Genomic DNA, 13749 nt, shown 5'->3' on the forward strand with positions numbered 1-13749 from the left:
ATGTAAAGTATGCATTAGCGCACCTATCTGATCATTTTTCCTAAACTTGTAATGCAGCAGGGGGTGTCATGCCCAGTGGCATCGAGAGAGGGGGAAGAGGGGAACAAATTACCTGGGCCTGGTCTGTTGGAGGGGCCCAGTGGGGGCCCAGGTACCCCCCCCCCCCTTCCCTTACCTGGGAGCAGCAGCTGCAGCAGTTCTTCTCAGATAAGCACACGCTGCTGTGTGCTGGGCTGCAGTGTGGCCAGGGAAGTGCTTCAAATAAAAATCTGTATTTGTTTCTGAGGGTGCATTGCCATGCCTCCTGTGATTAGGCCCCGCCCCCTGAATAGTACCTGGACTCAGCCAGGCCCTCTACTGCCTGGCCGGGAGGAATGCCATGCTCCTGTGAGTGGGTTTATCATGTGCTAGACATGTCTCAAAAGAGGTGTGGCCATGCCCTCAGCATTCTGTGGTCACAACCCCTCCGGGGGGGAGGGTGGGGTGACCCATGGGGTTGTGCAAGCCGCCCGCCGCAAGTCCTACACAGATGCCGGCAAATTTCCATCCTGTAATGGAGATTCTGGCCTCTTCCTTCCTCCACAATGGCAGCGACTCGTCTCCAGTTGAAGAAACAGAGGCCTTCCCACCTCCAACGGTATCAGTCTGTCAATCACTGACAGTCTGATGCCGTCTCTGCGTCCTGTATCACAGGACCCGTTCACACACATACAGAATGGCTCCAGCGCATGCACAAAGTACCGTACATCGGTACTTTGCGTACACGCACGCAGGGGGGTTTCCAAGTACCTGGAAACCCCCCCTGCCAGCCGATACCTCAGCGCAGGTATCAAGAACTGAGGCTGCAGGCAGTATCTGCAACGCTGCCGCAGCCTCTTTATATTTGCATTTTGAGGAAGGGCTGAATAAATGTTGGGGGAGCTGCAGCGCAAGGCTCCTCTTAGGCAACCGTGGCAGCTCCCAGTATGGCTTTACCACAGAGCAGGCATGGTGAGACACGGACTCTGGCAGCAAGTCAGGACTGTGTGTGTCAGTCTTTCATGCTAGGGATATGCTGGGGGTGCTGGTGAGCGAGTGGGCAGGCAGGTGGACGGGCACGCAGGGGGGATTCTGCCGGTGGTGGGAGAGCCGAGTGAGAACTCCCTTTCTCCCCCCTCTGTGGTATCCGGATTGCCACTGCAACTGTGTGCTTTAGCGATGTGTGTGTGGTGGTGTGTGTGTGTGTGTGTGTGTGTGTGTGCGTGTGTGTGTGTGTGTGTTTGTGTGTGGGGAGGGGGGGGGAGTTCAGAGAGGGGGGCATCTTTAATAAATGGGTTCATGCAGTGGCGTAACTAGAAATTTTTCTCCCCCAAGCCAAAAAATCCTTCGGCGCCCCCCCCCCCCATACGCCCCATAATTGGCACTAGTAAAGGGACAAATACGCCAAAGAGGGGGTGTGGCTTCATTGAAATGGGCGTGGCTTCGCGTAAAGGGGCGTGGTATTGCAGGAAAAGACTACCTTATACCCCAGTTTTGCAACCTGCACGCCCAGACTTTAGCCACCACAGGAAAGAAAAATAATCCTGATTCATGCCCCTTACATTATTTGTCATTTTTCCTCCTTATAGTAATGCCCAGTATACATTATTCCACATACTGCAGTGGCCTTAGCCATTATGCCACACACAATAATGCACATGACACAATATGCACACACTGTAATGCCCCCGACACATTATGCCACACACCGTAATGCCTGTGACACATTATGACAGGAATCGCAATGCCCGTTATACATTATGCTACACACTGCAATGCCCCTGATACATTATAGCACATACAATGTCTGTGACACAGTATGACACACACCACAATGATCCTGAGACATTATACCACGTACCACAATGCCCGTGATATAGTATACAACACACCGTAATGCCTGACACATTATGACACACACCGCAATGTCCGTGATACATTATGCCAAACACCGTAATGCCCATTACACATTAAGTTCTACAGTAAGGCTACTAATTACTTTTAAATTACCTGCTCGTTGCCAGGGGTTTCATGCTCTTGGTTCCATGCACGGTGCCAGGGGTTTTCATGCTCAGGGTGTCATGCTCGTTGCCAGGGGTTTCATGCACTGGGTGTCATGCTCGTTGCCAGGGGTTTCATGCACTGGGTGTCATGCTTGTTGCCAGGGGTTTCATGCACTGGGTGTCATGCTCGTTGCTAGGGGGTAGTGCTTGTTCTAGGGCCATGCTCCCAGTGCCACATATGCCCCCAGTGCCAGATATTCCCCCACAGTGCCAGGTATATGCCCCCAGTGCCAGATATTCCCCCACAGTGCCAGGTACATGCCCCCAGTGCCACATATACCCCCCCAGTGCCACATATGCCCCATCAGTGCCTGCTCCCCCCAGTGCCAAATATTCCCCCCACAGTGCCACATATGCCCCCTCAGTGCCTGCTGCCCCCAGTGCCAGATCTTCCCCTACAGTGCCAGGTATATGCCCCCAGTGCCAGATCTTCCCCCACAGTGCCAGGTATATGCCCCCAGTGCCAGATCTTCCCCACAGTGCCAGGTATATGCCCCCAGTGCCAGATCTTCCCCCACAGTGCCAGGTATATGCCCCCAGTGCCAGATATTCCCCCACAGTGCCTGCTCCCTCACCCCCCGCTCCTTTGTGTTGGAGGGACACGGAGCGCATAGCGCGCCTCTCCTGTGTCCCTCCTGGCTCTCCTGCCGGTCTAATAAATGAAGTGCCGGTTCGTGAGCCAATCAGAGCTCACGAACGACACTTCCTTTATTAGACAGGCCGGGGGAGAGCCAGGGAGGGACACAGGAGAGGCGCGCGATGTGCGCTCTGTGTCCCTCCTTACAGCAGCGGAGGGAAGGAGACCGCAGATTGACATGCGGACGCTCGTCCGCATGTCAATCTGTGCAAAGTCAGTGGCGCCCCCGCAGCCCCTCGCCCCCAAGCCACCGCAAGGACTGCGGGGGCAGTAGTTACGCCACTGGGTTCATGTACAGTGTATATACAGTGTATATATTTATATTGTATATACATATATAGAGTGTGTGTATAGATAGATAGATAGATAGATAGATAGATAGATAGATAGATAGATAGTATAATAAGCATATATATATATATATATATATTGTAAATATTTATATACTGTGCGTGTATATATAACCCAGTCACATAGCTCATATATATATATATATATATATATATATATATATAAAAGAACCATTGGGCAGGCAAGTGGGCTCTCCCTTCCCTCATACCATCCTTCATTGGCTGCCTCACCTTTGCCTAACCCACCTTCCGCCTACCCCTGCACAGCCGCTTAAGTCTTACAGTATTGATGGGAGACCGCTACAGCTGCTACACATTCTATGGGGCCTGACCAGAGAGATGACGCAACCTCCTCCAGAGACCTCCGGCCTCCAAGTAACTGCTCTCCAATGCATCTTTCTGAGTGCAAGCTCTTCTGTCCAGACTCATTCTGCTGCTGATACTGTATCTCTCTATCTCCCCCATGCCTCTTTCTCCACCTCTCTCTCCATGGCCCTCTCTATCCCCATGCCTCTCTATCCCCCATGCCTCTCAATCTCTCTCCACATGCCTCTCTCCCCCATGCCTCTCTCACTCTCTCTCCCCATGCCTCTCTATCCCCCATGCCTCTCACTCTCTCTCACCATGCCTCTCACTCTCTCCCCATGCCTCTCTCTCCCCCCTATGCTTCTCTCTCCCCCATGCTTCTCTCTCTCTCTCCCCATGCCCCCTCTCTCCCAATGCCCCCTCCCTCATGCCTCTCTCCCTGCCTGACCATGCCCTTCTCACTCCCCATGCCCTTCTCTTGCTATCCATGCATAGCTCTCTCTCTATCTCTCACAATATATATGTACATATATATTTTTTTATATATATATATATATATATATATATACACACACACACACACACACACACACACACACACAGTATAGGAAACCCCCCTAAAAATCCTGCGTTTGCCCCTGCTTTGCACATCAGAGTGTACATCAGGCCATATCTGAAGCAGGAACATTGTGAACAGATTCATATGAGAGATATCAAAATGTGGACATACATTGAAACAAGACAAAAGGACAAAAGCCACTTTAAAGGGTGATTGCATTTAATTTTTATTATTGTTGATGTTACTGTATGTTTATAAGATTTATGGTTATGGTCAAGCGCCATTATATTATAATTCAGTGTTTGCTATTTTGATTTACTTTATGAGTGCTCCATGAGAAGCCTTCTGTAAGTATAGTATTTGGCAGCATTTCCATATCTACTGTGCACTAGAGAAAGATTTGTTATTTTCCATCGGATACAATTATCATCAATATGAGTGTACACACAAGTAGGAAGTTATTATTATTATTATCCTTTATTTATATTGCGCCACAAGGGTTCCGCAGCGCCCCAATTACAGACTACATAAACAAATAATCAAAACAGGAAAACAACGACTTACAATTGTAGACAATATAGGGCAAGTACAGGGTAAATAAACATAACTACATCAGCAGATGACACTGAAATAAGTATCAGGTTGCAGAAAACCAAGGGATCTGGTGCAGTTGAAGATTATTAAAGTAAGAAAAGTATAAGCACATGAGGGAAGAAGGCCCTACTCGTGAGAGCTTACATTCTAAAGAGGAGGGTAGACAGACAGGGGTGAGACAGATGGGGTAGACAGACCGCATAGAATAGAGGGTTAGGATGAGATTTAGCTAGGTTTGGTGGGTCTTGAGAGTCCATTTGAAGTTTTGTTGAATGGTGAAGAGTCTGAGGGGAAGATAGTAGGGATTTCAAAAGAAAGGGAGCAGCACGTGAAAAATCATGAAGGTAGGAGTGGGAGGAAGTAATCAGTAGGCAAGAGAGTCGCCATGCATTAGCAGAGTAAAGAGGACAGGTAGGAGCGTAAAGGAAGATAAGGTCAGAGATGTAAATGGGAGAGAAGTAGGTGAGGGCTTTATAGGCGAGTGTGAGAAGCTTGAATTGGATTCTGAAAGGGAAGGGGAGCCAGTGAAGGGCTTGTAGGAGAGGGGAGGTGGACGTAGTACGCTTGGTGAGGAAGATGAGCCATGCTGCAGTACTGAGGATAGATTGGAGTGGGGAGAGGTATGTGTCAGGGATGCCAGTCAGGAGGAGATTTAAGTAGTCTAGTCTGGAGATAACCAGTGAGTGGATAAGGATCTTAGTAGCATCCTGGGTCAGAAAGGGTCTGATCCTGGAAATGTGTTTGAGATGAAAAGGGAAGATTTGTGAGAGGTGCTGAATGTGCGGTTTGAAGGAGTTGGAGGAGTCAAGGATTACTCCAAGACAGCGCACTTCGAGGCTAGAGAAGATAATTAGTGCACAATACCTTCATCTGTGTCCTCTGCCCTGAGCCAATACATCATAAATTATCCCCACTGAGCAATTGCATTTTATCTAATATCAGATCTTTTGTTCCATGTAAATGTGAGCCTCATTCAATTTGATATTTAATTACAGTCTTAGGATTTAACCTAAGGCAGCAGAGAAATATCCTGCTTTTGATTGAATTTTTATGTTGGATTGATATTTCCCATGGCAACTGTTGATTACACAAAGCGAAATATGATAAAGCATTACATAATAAGGCTAAAAAATATTTGTTTAATATATGTGAATTTTTTGCCTGAGCACTAACATGCAAATTGTAGGACATACATTATTTTGTAAAGAAACATGTTTAAACAGTATGTTTTACTTATAATCTAAGCAATAGATAGACAGTACTTTCTGGGTATAAACTGTATAAAATATAAATCAAAATATTATAATGTTTTACTATATAGAAATAATAGGCGTAAGTACAGTGGCATGGTTTCCCATCCGTCCCATAAATATTGTCTCCAAGGACAGGATGAATCACACATTGCATTTTGGATGCGATACATCCTGCATCTTACTGCATGTATGTACATTTGCAATTAAAAACGCAAAGGACATCTCTTTCAATAGGAAATATTTTGCTATGGGGCCATCCCTACACTACTATTAATGGTAAAACTGCAAGTGATTATCAATGGTTTCACCCACCCAACGTCATCCCTGCTATTTCATTCAATGACCCATGGGCCAAACAGAACCTGGGGATGGAGGCATTGGTGTCCAAGCACCAACCAGGGTAGTGAAATCTTTGGGGGTTCTATAGCGTCAATGGTGGAGAAATGTTGGCTAATAATGGCATTAAATCCCAGTGGTTTGTAACAATCGTTGGTCGATGGCCAACCCTAAGCTATGCCCCTGTATCTACATGTAAAAAGTAGACATCCTTTTCCCCATAATTAAACTATTAGCCTCTAAAATTAACCACACACTGCATTTTTAAACCCTAAAATATGTTAACAACCCTCATTAACCCCATATTACGTTAATATTCCCAACATTTAGTAAAAAGAGACTAATTTGCTGATACATATACATTAACGACCCAAAGTCCCACTTCATTAATTAAAACAACCCTCATCACTTTAACAGTTCCCACATATATCCACATTACAATAATAGCCTCATCAACTACCACTTCACATTAATAGCCTCACTACATTATACACTCCACACATTGGGCCTCATTCTGAAATGGGAGCATTCCAAAAAAAGCGAATAGCTTGCACCTTGGCATTCCATGTTGCATTGCAAGGGATGTAAATCCATGTCTTTGCTTTTCATGCAGGGTAAATACTGACTGTTTTGCATGTATCCGATAAACACTGGGCAGCTTTATTTTTACATTGCAATTTAGAATTCAGTTTGGACACACCCCCTTACATCTCCATACTTCTCTCTGCACATGTTACTGTACATCTGCCCCACCTGCAGTGCAGCATGCTATTGCCAAGGTACAAAGTTACTTGCTTTGGTTGCTTTGCTATCAACTCAGAATCAGCCCCATTACGTTTATAGTCTCCACGAACTCCCCCATTACATTAATCACTTAGCCTTATAAAAGCCTACATTACTTTAATAGTAATACTATAGTACATTACTCCCATCCCAAACATATGTTAAATTAATTCTCCCCTCGCATACACATACATTAATCCCCAGACACATACATTATGTTAATACCCCCTGTGATACCCGTGGCACCATGTAATTTAGGAGGCTACCACCGGGTGGAGCCAATACTCGCCTAAACAGAGACAAGTCAACCACAGAACCAGGAGTTACTGGCTGGAAATGCACAGCTGAGACAAGGAGACATAGAGGAGCACATTGTAGTAAGAGTTGAGGTGCTGCAGGTTTGTTGAGATGGACTAGAGACTGTGCTATACATTATCATTGTAGAAGGGAGGGTAAGATACACCACTGAGTACCCACTGATGGTGTGTTATGTGACCGCTGCAGAAACGCCTGCAGAGAGCGAGGCTGATTGCAGGAGACAGTGTGTCAGCACCGTGGAGGCTGAGAGAAAAAGGGCTGTAAAAGGGCGATGTCCCTGCAGAGCTGCTGAAAATTGCTTAAGCATTACTGAGGACTGTTTAAGTACTATTGAGAGTAATGTACATGAGAGATACTGAGAACTACTGACATATACAAAGCATTCTTGAGAGATACTGAGGTCTTCTAAGAGATATTAAGATTATATTAAGAAGCATATTTCCAGTGCTGTGTAATTGTGACTTGTGCACGAGACTTGTAAATAGGATATTGAGTTTCCTCTGCAGCTGTATGTTCATGTGATTGATTCTTGCCTCATGGTTAAAATCAAATTCAGAAAATATGGCTTTGATACCATAAAAATACTGCAGGCCACACAGGCTTATTTTGCTGCAGGTGTCACCGCAATATTACACAGGCAAATGTCACTACAACTCTCAAGTACATTACATTATTGCTCCAGGCACTATAGTGACCCATTAAATTAGGAAAGATTTAATGGAGTGATTCTGCAGTCCTACCTTGTACTTGTGTTTGATAAACTATGTAATAATCCATTGTGCCACAGCTCTCAAATTCCTCTCCAGTACATTTCTGAGCACACAGCTGCTCGTCCTCCCGCTCGTGAAGTGTGAAATAAGTCGTGGGGAAAGCACAGTGACAGACTGTTCCTGCGAGCGCTGCCAATGGATATTCCTGTGGGAAGTTAGTGAGAACACTAACTTAGTGTAATAGAAGAGGAACACAGAATGTCACATCTTACCACTCATGTGAGACAATCACTCACGTTTCCTGTTGAAACAGAGCAGCACATAATTGCATGCTAAAGTTACTAGTTCTAAATTTGAAACAGTTTTTATTTTACTTTATATTTAGAGCTTTACCATCTGTACTTGCTCTAAGCAAGACAGGGCATGACATACAGGTCCGAATTCAAATGTTCCCCTTCCCCCTCCCATCCACGATTGCGCCCGCCAGCAGTATTCTAATGTTGCTTCCGACGCGCACGTCAAATTCATTTCAGCTCGTTACCCCCAGGGTAGTGAGCTGAAATGCGCGTAGAGAGACCCGTTTGGGCGCCCAAACAGGTCTTTTCATGATTGCGCCTATTACTTTGGTCAGGTTTAGGTGCTTTGCACACCTAAACCCAACTGTAGTGGGCGCGATCAGCGTGATAAAGGAAGGCATTTGAATATCACCCCTCTATCTCCTGTCACTTTAGATGGGAGAGCGGAGGGTGCGATAAGATTTGAATTCCCCCCCACAGTATCAGATAGGGAGCGTGAGAGGTTTCTATGTTTTCCCTGATAATAATAATAATAATAATAATTTTATTTCAGTAGTGCTCTTCTTCAGGACTCAAGGCGCTTTACATTTGATGGTAATATGACATCATACAATACCATAAAGAAGAGGCAGTAAACTAGGGCACACTATTATAGTCACAGTGAGGATAAACATTACATTAAATATGATACATAGCAAAGAAATACAAAACACATCAAATCCTTAGTTCACATCAAATACAAAGAGCATCAGTTTCACCAACATCATCAGTCCCACATATTGTACATGTGTTTCATGTGTTTATTATTAGAGGCATAAAGCACTTACGGGTAGATTTACTAAATCTACTATAAAGAAACAGTGTAGGTGTTGAGCATGGCAACCAATCAGATCCTACCTATAATTTTCTAGACTGTTCTAGATAAATGATTGCTAGAATCTTATTGGTTGCAACATCTCCCCTTTTCCTTTTTAGAAGTTTAGTAAATCTAGGATGCTATAGCCTACATTGATTTAATGCTTAATATGATATACCAAGGACACCAGAATTGATCTTCAGGATGCAGAAATACATGTCAGGTTTTCAGGATATAACACTGGAAACCATGGATGGACCCGAGATCTAAAGGAGCCTAGGCATTGTATTGGGTGTGTGCGTGGCCAGGGGGCAAAGGACGGGGGTCTGGCCTCGTGGTACGCTACTGTGTCTCTGTATGCCGGGCGGCCAAGCAGAGTGCCAGCCCGGTGACTATGTGTGCCGTGCAGTCAGACTGACCCATCAGCAGTCAGACTGCCCTTCTGACATTTGCCAGAAGTGCCACATGGCAAGTCCAGCCCTGCTAGAAACAGCATACAGATGTGTAAAACGTAATAACAATCAGATAACCACTTTCATTGTCTCACGTGCACTGGTTGGATTACAGTACACTGCTGCACTGCAGCTTTCATCTAAAAGAATTTCACTATAAGCCCTTGTTGTTGCAATTACCTCACTGTGAAGAAAAAATAATGAAACAAATTTTGTTTACTAACGGCGAAAAGATTTCAGAAAAACAAAATTGAGTTATTGTAAAAAAGAAATGCTATTTCTCCAAATTAGCCGATTAAAAGACAGAAAAGAAAAAAGCAAGCAGACTTCAATACAAAGAATATTCTTTGATGCTGAACTTTTAACTTTTATCTTCTACAGAACGATTAGGAGACATAGATGGAATCGTCTGCAGCCTCATTTATGTGTGAAAGTGCTCAGTTATGGGGCACAGACAATTTAACACCATGAGCTGAGACAGCGCACAGCTAATCAAAGGGACTTAGCTCGCAGATTTTTATTTACAAGGCACATTCTCAAGAAGAATTATGGACATCCTGCAGATGCCCGAAATAACCTATATTACTGTGCATGTCACAATAAAAATATAAAGTCAAAATCAGTATTTTGATTGCTTTAATAATGCAAATTGCAGTTGCTTTTTCCATTACTATTTTCTGCATTACCATATCTGCCATTCGAAAATGACACATCTTTCATTATAGCCTTAAACAAATCTGGTAATAAAAACAAAAAAAACAGAAATTCAGAATTGTTCCCTAAGATTAACATATGTAGTAAAAGTAATCTAATTTTAATTTCATTCCTACAAAGTGTAGGAAGCAAATATAACAAAATGAGTTAGACATTGAGGTAAATATGGCCAGAAATATTTAACACTTAGACGATGATAAGAACACGGTAAAGGATTATATGATCCTCATAAATATTAGATTTACAGTGGCTCTAAAAATGCATATTCCTTTTTTATATTTTCAATTTGGAAATCTACACAGAATTTCAGTAAAGATGTCTGGGTTCATGATAAAACACTAAAATCTAAATAAAGGAAATAAAATAAATATATACTTTATGTATATATTCACACTTTTTACTCTTCCTTTCCCGTCTTGGTTCTGATTTCTACACATACACATTGGGTCTCAAGAATGATTTCTATTTGCCAGGCACAGTTTCGTGTCAGCAGTATACCTATTTATGTGCCATCTACACATTCAATAAATGTTTGAACATACAACATGACGGGCCAAATGTAAAGAGTGTTGGTAAGGTTTTTCAGGTTTTTTTAAAGTGGCAATCATTTACACAGCAAAACCAGGTTGATCTTGCTGTGTAAATGATTGCCACTTTTAAAAAAAACTGCAAAACCTTACCAAATCTCTCACTTTCTGAAACTCTCACTCTATTACATTTGGCCCGACATGTTTTACATTGACTATTTCTTGAAAAATAGAGATGAGTGAAATGTTAGTGGAGCAGGCCCTTTTGCAGAGGTACGTGTATACCATCAATGGTTGAGTGCCATCTACGGCTTTACTATTTTGATGGACACCATTTATCACATTGGGGAAGATTTATTAAGCCTGGTGAAGTGATAAAGTGGGAGGTGATAAAGTACCAGGCAATCAGCTCCTAACTGCCTTGTTACAGGTTGGGTTTGAAAAATGACAGGAGCTGACTGGCTGGTGCGTTATCACATTCCACTTTATCACTTCACCAGGCTTAGTAAATCTGCCCCATTATTTGTAAATTCACATTTTTCTGAATTTATAGCTGGGAATTCAATTGCCTGTGGTCATTTTTAAGCAGTAAAACAGTATTTTACTGCAATTTTTTTTTTTTTTTTTTTTTTGGGGGGGGGGGACATTCTTGCCACCTGCAAAAATTACCTGTTTTCAGGTGAAAACACATAGGATCTATGATAAGTTCATTGACCTATGTGTTTTCGCAGCCGCGATTGCCAAAAACAGGACACTTATATCGGCTTTTTGGGGTAGGATTGTTTTTGGGACCTCAGTGAGCCCCGAAGAAACAATCCCCAATAAAAGCCAGCATCAGGCTGTCTTTGGGGCTAATTGGATAGCTCCAAGGGATCAATAAGCCCATGGTAAATTACCATGGGAAGTTGAATTCCCCCATAGTCTACTTAAAGAGTACTGTGATGATGACATCAAATAATTCTGCTATGTTGAATGTTGGGGTGAAACTGAGAACAACACCACATTCCAGTGCCAAATTACATTTACCATTTGTTACATCCATATTGTTTCTTCTAAAAAAGCCTTTACATGCCTGTCTAAAAATATAAAGCTAAAAAGATTCTTCAGTTGCCACAAGACTGTATGTTTGTTAACTAGAGTACATTCTACTGTTCATTGTATAGTTAACTTGATAAATTCCTGCTTCCAATATATTTTTACCATTCGTCCAGCATAGGCCTGCTTCATGTAATTTAATTAAGACACAATTCTAGTTACACTACTCTTAGGTCAATTTAACCATTAATTCCATTCCAGACTGATAATATTTCTCAGTATCATTTTGCACATTATTGAAATATGCCTGGCAGCTATAGTGGACAAATGAAGATTGGTGAAGAGCTGCATTGAGTTTCTGTGTGTTCTTTGACTGCAGCGTTCCATCAAGTTTAACTGATGAGAAATCCATATTGATGCATCTCCATTATCATCTATACCCAGTATATCAACAGTCAATAAACTCCAAGTGAACAGTCTTCTCCTGCAAATTAATGGGATGAAGTGATAATATCAACGGCTATGAATATCACCACTTTGTGTCTTCAGAATGCAAGAACTCTTATTACAGGCAAAACTAAATGAGTTCACGATAAGAGCCAGGTATTTTGCTCATTAGGGAAACACAATAGTTAAAGTAGACACTCAAGAGTGATCAGTATTCCTTGGCTGTTCAGTTTAACTAAATTAACAATGCGTTTTTATGAGAAATCCTGTTTTCACTTTTTCACATTTGAAGGGAATGATACTGTTCAGTAATTGCTATTATACCAACAATTGGTACAAATGTTTTAGTGAGATTTAGTCATTAATTTGTTTTATAGAGATGTTAATTGCTATAGTGTATGATGCTGCTACTAAAACCATACCCTTCTTGTGGCTTCAGCTCCTTGCATCATTCCATTCACCAACTCATATATATATATATATATATATATATATATATATATATATATATATTAGTAGAGAAAATAAGCGCTTCTGAGTGTGATAATAAATTATACAGAAAATGGCCAGGTGGGTGAAATTATAACCAAGAACACTTATCTGGTTGTAACAGAACTTCCAACGAGTGTTCCTCAATTTTGGATTAGCATGTAGAGAGAAAAACACAATAGAACATAGTGTATATCGTTCTCACAATCAATTAAGATCATTTGCATATGAAGGGCAGTAAATTAGGGAACACGCTTATTCCCAATTAAACCTCATTAGTAGCCCGGACATTAAAAATAGTAACAATTTAATACACAAAGACATACAATGGCTAGACAACACACGTACAAGATCAAAAAGTTTAAAGAAGCTTATCTGTCCATCTAAAAAGGGACACCGCAGCAGACAGTCCCAATGGATATAAAATAGCCAAAAGACATGCGTACAGGAAGTTAAAAGTTCAAATGCTTAACTTCCTGTACGCATGTCTTTTGGCTATTTTATATCCATTGGGACTGTCTGCTGCGGTGTCCCTTTTTAGATGGACAGATAAGCTTCTTTAAACTTTTTGATCTTGTACGTGTGTTGTCTAGCCATTGTATGTCTTTGTATATTAAATTGTTACTATTTTTAATGTCCAGGCTACTAATGAGGTTTAATTGGGAATAAGCATGTTCCCTAATTTACTGCCCTTCATATGCAAATTATCTTATTTGATTGTGAGAACGATATACACTATGTTCTATTGTGTTTTTCTCTCTACATGCTAATCCAAAATTGAGGAACACTCGTTGGAAGTTCTGTTACAACCAGATAAGTGTTCTTGGTTATAATTTCACCCACCTGGCCATTTTCTGTATAATTTATTATCACACTCAGAAGCGCTTATTTTCTCTACTACTATTTTTTGTCTATGTGTACACCATACACAATATTTTGTATTATGAGCTGCTACCCTTAAAGGGGGTAAAGAGTGTTATTTAATATTACCCCATCACTACACTTT

General features: G+C 42.2%; 1 protein-coding gene across 4 annotated transcripts in view; it reads right to left on the reverse strand.

The window, feature by feature from the left end:
* The window catches only part of WSCD2 (WSC domain containing 2), a 568420-nt gene that overhangs the window by 143416 nt on the left and 411255 nt on the right, over positions 1-13749 (reverse strand). For all 4 annotated transcript variants that reach the window (XM_063964350.1, XM_063964352.1, XM_063964351.1 and 1 more), the window contains one exon: positions 7958-8132. In XM_063964350.1, coding sequence (XP_063820420.1) covers positions 7958-8132 — 175 coding nt within the window. The remainder of the gene's footprint in view (positions 1-7957; positions 8133-13749) is intronic.

The sequence above is a fragment of the Pseudophryne corroboree genome, chromosome 1, assembly GCF_028390025.1.
Source record: "Pseudophryne corroboree isolate aPseCor3 chromosome 1, aPseCor3.hap2, whole genome shotgun sequence".
NCBI classification, from domain to species: Eukaryota; Metazoa; Chordata; class Amphibia; order Anura; family Myobatrachidae; genus Pseudophryne; species Pseudophryne corroboree.